Here is a 10,590-nt window from a genome sequence, read left to right as displayed (position 1 = left end):
GTGAAGCTTGAATGAGGGGACTCTGCTTTGTGGCTGTCTGGCATCATCAGAGGATGGCTGCCGTCTTCACCCACCCGGCGCTCTTGCTTGGCTAGAGGAAGCCTGTCCTGAGCTCTCATAGTGAACAGGCTTCCCAGGCAGCCTTCCTCCCCTGCACTCTTGGCATTCACATGGCATGGCCATAAATTATGCCCAGCGTGTTCATTTTCAGTTTAAATGTGTTCTCATCCCAGAGGAGCAACTAATGGCGTCAGGTTACTGATGTGAAAAAAGCCTGCCGCTGCAGTGACTATGGATTAATGAAATAGCAGTCATGGAGGCTGGGGCAGCAATAAATTGTCAGCCACCGGTGACATGGATTTTAAATTATATTCTCCATCTCCTTTCCCCTTCTCCAAAATTATTTAGCTGTAGAGTTGTTTGTTAAATGTTTACCATTGCTTAAATGTTTGCTTTCTATTAGAAGTTGGTGCAGGCTGGGCCCCTTCCTTTAAAGGGGCTTTTCTCAGAAAACTGGAGGTGGGCTGAGAGGGATTTAAAAGCCTATCATGCTTTCTCTAGGAGGCGTGAAGGCAAATCTCTTAATCCAGGATCATCACTGACTGATAACTTTCATTCAGAAAATTGGCAAACGTGGGGCTCTATCGGTGAACTCTGCTCATTTGGCACGTCAGTTACTACCTCTACCTTCTGTTATGGCCTTTTTCTTTTCCTAATGAGTTAAAAATTAGGAACCAAGACAATTCACAGTGTTTTTGAAAGGGAGCAAGTCTATTTTTCATTAGATGAAGGACCCCAGGGAATCCGTTGATGGGCCGTAGGGAGTTCAAGAATCCCTGATCCTACAAGCAAATGTGAACAAGCAACTTGCTCATATGTATATGTTTTTCTAGAAAGAAGGTCTGTGGGTTTCATCAAATTCATTAAATGTTCCGTAACACCAAGATAGCTTAAGGGCTGCCATGGGGGACTGCATAAATGTCTACAACGTCTTTCTCTCCCAAGATCTATGTCCTTGTAATAGACTTTGTGGCTCCTCTGACTGAGAGAAGTCTATCCGCCCTTGATTCTGGGCTGGCACTGTGATTGGCTTTGGCCCACGGGAGATTAGTAAATGTGATCCAAGCAGATTGGAAAAGTGCTTGCACTTTGGGGCTTGCCTACTTACTGTTCCTGGAAGCCTGCTGCAATGTCAACAAGGCTGGGCTAGCCCAATGAGCTACATGGCCCCAGTCACCCTTGTTTCCCCAGCAGACCCACCAGCAACTGCAGACAGTGAGTGTGCCCAGCTGAGACCAGCCAAGCCAACCAAGGTCTGTGGATTTCATTAAAATCACTAAATGTTCCATAATGCCAAAAGAGTGCAAGGGCTGCTATGGTGGACTGCATACATGGCCACAACTTCTTCCTCTCCACACATCCATGCTCTTGCAGCAGGACTTTGTAAGGGCAGGGGTATGTGGAGCCTGGGCCAAACAAGAAGCAACTGTCCAGCCAAATTGCTGACATACAGAATAGTGAACAAAATAAGTGTTATTTGGGGATAGTTTATTATGCAGTAAAAGCTAACTGATATAAATACCGTATCACACAGTGTGCATTTTGAGGATGAGGGGCACACCTTATTCAGTCTTTATATCTCTTTTTCCTAAAAACTCAATAACCATTCAATATGTATTTGTTGAATTGGGTAGAACTGGTCTCTCAAAAAGACTTCTCAAGGTCACAATAAATCAGGAGAGATCCCAGAGCATCTAACGCCAGGCCTCAGTTTCCTTACTTATAAAATGGGCTTCAAAACACCTACCTTGTTGGGCTACTGTGGCTATTAGAGATACTGTGTGCTTTAGAGGTGCCTGATACTTGATGGACAGTAGCCCGAGCCAAGCACGCTGATGAAACGGCTGCAGAACTCATCAGCGTGCGCGAGATCAGGCACGTTTCAGTGATCACAGTGCCCATCAGGTGTTCACGTGGATTCCAGTTTCTAGGCGTCAGCTTTCTCTGCTGCAAAATGAGGTTGGTTCCTTCTGGCTCGACCAGACGTCCATGTGTCATTCTGACATGGCTGCCGCTGCAGTGCGGCCACGTGGCCGGAGGACGTGCCACTCCTTCTGGGGTGGTGGGGGAAGCGCCTGAGTTGCTGCTCTGGATTCTGCCATCACTCCCTGTATCTCATTTTCTTGCTTGTAAAGTAAGGTGTGGGTGACAGGAAGCTCTCTGAGACTCCTGTCAGCTTCAGTAATACTCCTGGAGTCTTCTCTAAGCCTGAGGGACTAAACTGCTCACAGGATCACGGAGCCATGAAAGAAGTTATTATTTGCTAGAGGAAAAGAAAAGGTTTCTGTATTTGTCTAAAGCAGAAAGTGGAAAAGCAGGCCGTAGAATTGGGGAATAACAGTAAGAAAAAAGAAAAGAAAGCAAACCTGATTTGAGCTGGGATGCTAGAACCCTGCTTCCTGCAGGATAATGGAGCCCCATGCTATGTAGATCACAGGGTCGAACCTTAGACATAGAGATTTATAGAAGAAAATTCCCCTTCCAAAAGCATGACATACACAAAGGGTTATAAAATGCTCAGAATGAGTTACACAAAGAGCCATGAGACATATGAAAAACAGTTTTCTTTTTTTTCCATTAAGACCTCCTGTCCTTTTCTAATAAAACCTAACATGACGTCTTTCTAGGCTTTAGAGTAAAACTTCTTGTGTTGCAGATGTATTTGGAAGTGAATCATGGACATACATATCGTTTACCGCAAGCAGTGAAGACATCTGAAAATCTTGCTTCTTGCCAAAATGGACATTAAGATTTTGCTTGGAAGCAAATATGAAAACATTGATTTTTATCCAACTATCCCTCCGTTTATCTAAGGAGAAAGTTACAACTTATTCTGTTATGCTTTTAATAGGATTTTCTATCTTTAATGCTGAGATCTTAAACATTACCAGTGAGTAAGCAAAGAAAACAATTAGCAGATGGCATTTTCAACCAAATTTTTTATATTTATTATAATCGTGCTTCTCTACAACTAAAGATTCATGTGGTGTGCAAACCATATGTCTGACTTTATTTACCAAAGTAAGTACAGAACAGCATTTCCAATAGGGGAGGTTCACACAACAAACAAAATATAGAGTGTGTGACCTCAATAAGGCATTCAGGAAAGGTATAAGCTGTCTCTCCCTCTATGGGGGGGGGGTTCCCTTAGGGTGCTCTGATGTTGGCATCACATTCTTCTAAGAGCAGAATCAAATCTTCAATCAGGCTGTGCTCCCTGCCATGTGTCACTCTCATAATATCAAAAGCCTAAAGGGAAGAGAAAGAAGACGGATTAGAACCCCAAATGAGGCAGGTCCCTGCCTGCTCCTCGTCTTTTCCCATGACACCAGGAGCCCGAAGAAGCCCAGAGTCTGCAGTGTGAGCAGCACGGTGGTTCTCCACACTAGCAATGAAGTGACAAGGGTGATTCCGTAACGTGGTGCTTGGAAAGCAGACTTACTACTTGAGTCATGCTGGGCCTGCTGTGCAACAACAATCTTCAGGGGTTATTAGAGCTTAGGTTTGGTGTAGGTAAAGAGGTTTGAGAAGCGTTACTAAAATGATTAATAGTAAAGATGAACTACTATGCTGCTATCGCCTTAAAATATAATTTTCATTTTTGCATGCTGCATTTAATTCTCATCTATATGCACTGTGATACATATAATGTATACATACAATTTTTGTATTCTTTTCATGTCCTATGACATTAGAACACTGGCATTTTGACAGTCCCTGCCTTCACTCCCCATGTTCAGTCTTCACTAAATCTTGCCAATTCTACCTCCAAAATATCTCTGAAATCTGGATGGGTTTGTGACCACTTCAGTAATAGAGTGTGATGATGGAATTAATGCTACTGACTTCCAAAGCTAGGTCAGAAAGGCCATGCAACCTTTGCCTCGTTCACTAGTGTGTCTGCTCCTGGAACCATGAGCTTCCGCGCTGTGAGGAAGCCCAAGCCACTTGGGGAAGCCAAGTGGAGATGCTCTGGTTGAGAGTCCTAGCTGAGTCCATCTTTCAAGTCATCCTAGCCTAGACACCAGAAATGTGCATAAGGAAGTCTACAGACGATTTCCGCCATCAGCCAGAAGGTAGCCAGATTCCAGTCTTCCCAGCTGACACTGTGGAAAAGAGGCGTTATGGAAAAGAGGCGAACCATTCCTGTTGCGATCTGTTTGAATTCCTGACTCAGAGCATCGGTGAGCATAATAAAAGGGTGGTCATTTTACTCTGCTGAGTTCTGGGGATGGTTTGTTACCGAGCAATAAATTAGAGATAAACAGTACCATCCTGCACTGCCCAAACTGGGGGCTCCCCGACGGGGTGGGGGGCACCAGACCCATTGTCTTCAATACGAACGTGCCTCGAGAGATAGGTAAAGAGACTTTGGGGGGTGCTAGGCGCCCAGAAAAGCACCTGCCTCTCAGTACCACGCTCTCAGCCTTGGCCACACAGTAGCATCAACTGGGGGCTGTCAAAGGTACCAGCGCCCAAACCCCACACGTGGTCAACTGAAGCCTGTTCTCTGGGGGTGAGGCCTGGGCTCAGGAGATTCTAACGTGCCCTCGGGGTTGAGAACGACCGATACAGTGAGCTCTCACCAAATAATAACAACTGTTTATTATTCAGTGGTGACTTACAGCCAACATAATTACCATTTTACTGGCTGTGTACAATTCTACTCTTAGAAATTTAGATCACTACCAAGTTTGTGTTATGATGTAGCTCTTCTAGCATAGGACTTTTTTGTCTTTGCTGAATATTTGCTTAAGATAAATCTCTGGAGGTGGATATTCTTGGGTATGGACCTCTTTAAAGCCACAGAGACTTTAGAGCTGCGGAGCACCCCTTCATTCTACTGGGTGTTCAGGGCTAGAAGTGCTTTTGGCCTGTGTTCCTGGCTTTTTGGCCTCTTTAAAAATGTTCCCGGGCTTCCCTGGTGGTGCAGTGGTTGAGAGTCTGCCTGCCGATGCAGGGGACACGGGTTCATGCCCCGGTCCGGGAAGATCCCACATGCCGCGGAGCGGCTGGGCCCGTGAGCCATGGCCGCTGAGCCTGCACGTCCCGAGCCTGTGCTCCGCAACAGGAGAGGCCACAACAGTGAGAGGCCCGCGTACCGCAAAAAAAAAAAAAAAAAAAAAAAAAAGTTCCCTTTAGCTGGGATAAAGGAAAACAGTCAGACAGACGGGGTCTAGATTTAGCTACTGTGAGAGGAAAAAAAGGGAAAGGCCCGCCACCTCAGGCTCTGGTGTCCCAGCCTGGAAAAGAGCTCTGCCCGTGGCGTTGGCTGTGATCCTGCACTGGCAGGCCCATCACCTGTGACATGCCAGCTGGAAAACCAGAAGGGGGCTGTGATGAGTCAGGGCCGTGAGGATTTGGTTCTTAGTAACCTGAGTGGGTCCGCCCTGTGGGTGCAGAGCATCTGCAAGCAAATCCCGAGGTGCAGTGGGGCGGGGTGAGGGGTGTACGAGATCGAGGGGAGGAGTTGGGAGTAGCCTCCACCTTGGAGGCAGCCAAGCTCGGTGACATGCCTCTGGGCAGAAGATCAGCAACAAATGTTTGATGCCATTCAGGGAACAAATGTCTCCTGTCTCCCTCCCGCCCCACTCCCCAGGTCCTCTGTTGTTCTAGACATCTCAAGGTCCCAGGCAGGGGCCTGCATGAGAGCGCGATTGTAAAAAGAGACTGGAGAGATGCTTCGAGCCCTTCATGGGAAATTCTCTCACTCGAAAGCTGCTTAGATGTTCTCTTCCCTTCCACTTGACAGAGGACCAGCTGTACTTGTGATCTGACAAAGGAGGGTGAATGGGCCAGGAGCATCACCTGAAAAGCTCTTTGCAGAAAGAGAAATAACGCTCCTCCAAGCCCCATGGACAGGTCGGCTGGAGAAAGGCCTGCCTGACCTGTGAGGGCTCTCGCCCTCCCGGCCCCTCACAGCTCTCTGCTGGGTGAGGGCCTGGCCTCGTTTCTCAGGAGAACTCCCAGATCAGCTTCTCTGTGTCCTCCTGTTTTATTTCTCCAGGTTCCTCATCTGGAGAATGTTCTGTGCTTCTCAGGGACTTGACTCAGAGGCTACATGACAGTCATCTTCATACCACTCTGAAGGGTAAGGTCGATCTGCACGTTTTCAGACGTATTATAGCTCCAGCTTCCTTCCTCGCTGCCTTTCTTCCAGTCATACGTTTCACTTTCTCCTCCCTTCCAGCTTTAAGAATAAGGCCTATGGGGCTTCCCTGGTGGCGCAGGTGCTCCGCAACGGGAGCAGCCACAGCAGTGAGAGGCCCGCGTACCGCAAAAAAAAAAAAAAAAAAAAGAAAAAAAAAAAGAATAAGGCCTACTCCTCAAGAGACAAAGTTAATTGTGGCTGATCTGGAGTCTTCCTGTTCATTCCTGCTCATCCCACAGCACAGCAGGTGCCTGAGCATCAGAGGAGGCTTCCGGCCCTGCAACCCTTCACGAACTGCAGAGCCACAGCCAGGAAGGGAAGCCACCTGGCCTTCCCCAGGCCTCACTTCCATACCTCCCAGCCTGCTTCCTTGCGAGAGGGCCATAAAGACCATCTGGCGCAATGTCCTCATGTTTGGCCTGAGAGGGAGCCCAGGGTGAACCCCGTGTTCATTCCATGACTGCTCTGTGCAGCCTCCACCTGCAAACAGTCTTCAGTGACCAAGGAGAGGGCCTGGAGGGTCTCTGACGTGTGGCTTCTGAGACACCCTGAGGAGCCATGAAGGTCTTCCTAGTGAAGATGCTGCTGGTTGTGACCTACGTTCTCTTATCTGGTGGTGAATGCAGCACCGGTAGCAAAAGTGGGGCGGGGGCAACCCCTGGGTGTGTATGTGTAGGATTTGAGATACTAAGGTTAGAGGATCCTATCCACAGGGGTGGCTGGAAGCAGAGAGGAAATGGGCAGAGCTGGGTGCAGAGGACCACATCGAAGAGACTGGAAAAAATCCATACCATTTGTCTAGAAGGTAAAACCAAGTATAAATAGGATTAACAAGTAAACACTGTAATTTTCTCTGAGTGATGGGTGGGGTAGAAGAGAAAAGGAGAGAAAAAAAGAAATAGGATTTAGTAATGTGCAAACTATGGTGATGACTGTGTTCTCTGTGTGTGTGTGCGTGTGTGTATGAGAGAGTAATATGGCAGGTTGAGTATACAGGACGGGAAGCCAAAACTCAGACTTGGTCCAGCAGGACGTCTGGTCCTTGTCTTGGACATCACCTGGGCCTACAGGTGAGCTGGGGCAGCAGTTCTCAGCGATGTAGGAAGGGAGCCCGATGTAGCTGTCAGCACAGGCTGCCTCTGCATGGCGGCCACAGCCCCTCAGCCCAGCAAGAAGATGAGGAGGTCTTTTCTTCCCCCAAAAACAAAGTTATAGTAAATCTCTGACAAACCAGGACAATTGTTTCCTGTAGCTCTGTGTCTCCCTTCTCTCAGCCCCTCCCAACTGCCACACATGCACATGTCAGAGAGAACAATTTTGATTTAATTTCCTGCAGCAATATGTAAAACAGATTAAGGAAATATAAAATCAGAGCCAGCCTGTGCTGGGAAAAGCTTATCTCTTTCCATTAAATTTTATTTTTTTAATGGTAGCATTTAAAAAGAGCCTGCCTGTATTCTTCCACAGAGGACCTATTTGAAGCCTTCAAGGGGGTGTTGCTGCCCCCCGTGTACTGACTCTAAATGTCACATGAGAAATGGAAGCACAGATTGCCTGCCACATGACAGGCATGGCTCACTCAGGAGTAAAGATAGGTTCTTTGAAAGATCGGGTCCCCAGAACTGATTTCAATCTCATCACAGCTTTTTTTTTCTTTTAAGTAATTGTAGAATTGTGGGTCATACATTAAATAAAATGAATTAAATTATGATTTAAAGTTGCAAACAATATAGCTTTCTTATTTTTAATAAAAATATATTAAGCTTATCAAGGATCTCATATACTCTCTACAAAAAGCCTGAGGGAATTCAATAATGACTTCCCCAAGCAGGATTTAAATATGGATATAAATCAGAGGGAAAAGAAATGTATGCATGATAAAAACCTCTGGAATCAGATCACAGGAGGGGAAAATGCAGGCAAGTTTTCTTACTCTGCCCACCTCAGGATGAAAGCAGAGTAGAGGGGTGGGAGGTGGTGGGCGTGCGCTGGGGCATCCAAAGCAGGACACGTAAGAAGACAGACCTGCAACCCATCAAGCAGCTGCAGAGCCACGGCAGCCCTTCGCAAGGGGCAGCAGGAAATCCCAAAGCCTTGGATGACCTTCCTGAGCTCACAGCACCCCTGTTGACTCCACTGTGCTCTCCACCTTGTACAGAATCCACCGAGAGGACCTGTCCTCCTGGGAGGCAAGATTCCTTAAAGAAAAGACCTATCCCTTCATACACTAAATATCGGCTAAGCAGCTGTCATGAATAAGACTTGGTCCTTGCCCTGGGAGGAGCTCTGGCACAGCCAGAAATCAGGGTTCTAGCAGGACAGTGTGTGATAAAGGGAGATGTAAGGTGCTGGGGTTCCAGAGGAGAGACCCCAGAAGGGGTTACAGACATGGTGAGCTCAGGTCTGTGCCTTCCAGTGGGAGTAGCTATTCCAGAAAGAGTTGCTGTTGTGTTGTTATGTTTAACTAATCAATCGATCCAATGCATATTTATTGAGCACCTGAGAGACCCTGAAGACATCATGTCTCCTCCCTGAACTCCGGTTTCCTCACTTGAATAACGAGGAGATTGGACTAGATAAATTCTGTGGACAAAGCAAGTCCCAGACACAGAGCTAGGAGGTGCAGGTTTGGTTTCATTTCAAAATGTGTTATTGATTTCTAATTTAACTCCACTGAGGTCAGAGAATTTACTTTGTATGACAGGAATCCTTTTACATTTATTGAGACTTGTTTTATGGCCCAGAATATGGTCCTTCTTGGTATACAGTCTGTGGGTACTTGAAAAGAAGTGTATTTTGCTACTGCTGGGTGGAGTTTTATAAATGTCAGTTTGATCCTGTTGTTGAATCCTTCTGTATCCTTGCTGGTTTTCTGTCTAGTTGTCCTGTCAGTAGTTGACAGGGAGTGCTGATGTCCCCAGCTATACTCATATCCATAAGTCTATTATCTGTTTCTTCTTTTAGTTCTATCAGTTTTTGTTTCCCACATTTTGCAACTGGGTTGTTTGGTGCATACACATGTAGAATTGCTATGTATTCGTGGTAAATTGACCTTTTTTTCCCATTATATAACGTCCTTCTCTGTCTTTAGCAACATTTTCTTTGCTCTAAAATCGACTTTATCTGATATTAATATAGCCACTCCAGCTTTCTTTGATGAATGGTGTTTTCATGATATATCTTTTTCCATCATTTTACTTTCAACGTGTCTATATTTAAAGTGAGTTTCCTATAGACAGCATATAGTTGGGTCATTAAAAAAATCCATTCTAATAATCTCTGTCATTTAATTAGTATATTTTAGACAATTTATATTTTTTACATAGATCACTTGCATAATTAATGTGGTTATTCATATATTAGGGTTTTAAGTTTGCCATTAAAAAAATTTTTCTGTTCTGTTTTTTTCTTTTTTGCTTCTATTTTCTTTATCTTGCATTTCTGGTGGATTACTACTTTTTTTTAGAATTCTGTAATGTTTTTGAGTGTATTTGTTTTTGTGTGTATATATATATAGAGAGAGACATAGACATATAATTGTCGAATATAATTGACCTAAATATTTCCACTATATACATTTAGAACCACAGGAGACAGTGTTATAAATTTTGTTTCAACTGTCAAAGATTATCTAAAAAACTCAAGAGGAGAATGAAAGTCTATTTTACTTACCCTTACTTTTGCTTACCATGTTCTTTCTTCCTGATGTTCAAAGATTCCTGCCTTTATTATTTACTTTCTGTTTAGAGAATTCCTTTAGCGATCCTTTTAGAATAGGTCTGCTGGTGACAAATTCTCTTACTTTTCCTTCATCTGAGAATGTTTGGATTTTCCCTTAACTCTTGAAGGCTATTTTGCTGAGTATCGGTTTTTGGCTCAACAGTTCTTTTCTTTCAGTGCTTGAAAAATATGCCACTTTCATCTGACCTCCATGTTTGTTTGTTTGTTAATATTTATTTATTTGGCTGTACCGGGTCTTAGTTGCAGCACGTGGGATCTTCAATACTGCGGGCGGGATCTTCACTGCAGCACGCAGGATCTGGTTTTAGTTGCAGCATGCGGGATCTTTGTTGTGGCATGAGGGATCTAATTCCCTGACCAGGATCGAACCCAGGCCCCTTGCATTGGGAGCACAGAGTCTTAACCACTGGACCACCAGGGAAGTCCCTGGCCTTCATGGTTTTTAATGAGAAAGCCACTGTAACTCAAATTGTTTTTCTCCTATAAGAAAGATGTCATTTTTCTCTTGCTTTTTTAAAAACAGTTTTAAATTTTTTAAATTTTTTGCTGTGTTGGGTCTTTGTTGCTGCGCGCGGGCTTTTCTCTGGTTGTGGTGAGTGGGGGCTACTCTTGCGGTGTTAAGGCTTCTCATTGTGGTG

General features: G+C 45.1%; 1 protein-coding gene across 3 annotated transcripts in view; it reads right to left on the bottom strand.

Moving 5' to 3' along the window:
- Positions 1–2,981: 2,981 nt before the first annotated feature.
- Positions 2,982–10,590, bottom strand: part of SMYD3 (SET and MYND domain containing 3) — a 720,594-nt gene continuing 712,985 nt past the window's right edge. For all 3 annotated transcript variants that reach the window (XM_073801287.1, XM_073801276.1, XM_019920436.3), the window contains one exon: positions 2,982–3,309. In XM_073801287.1, the coding sequence (XP_073657388.1) occupies positions 3,302–3,309 (8 nt within the window). In that variant the 3' untranslated portion in view covers positions 2,982–3,301. The remainder of the gene's footprint in view (positions 3,310–10,590) is intronic.

The sequence above is a fragment of the Tursiops truncatus genome, chromosome 1, assembly GCF_011762595.2.
Source record: "Tursiops truncatus isolate mTurTru1 chromosome 1, mTurTru1.mat.Y, whole genome shotgun sequence".
In the NCBI taxonomy this organism is placed as follows: domain Eukaryota; kingdom Metazoa; phylum Chordata; class Mammalia; order Artiodactyla; family Delphinidae; genus Tursiops; species Tursiops truncatus.
The sequence above is the reverse complement of the archived record's forward strand: the minus strand, read 5'-3'. Positions and strand labels throughout refer to the sequence as shown.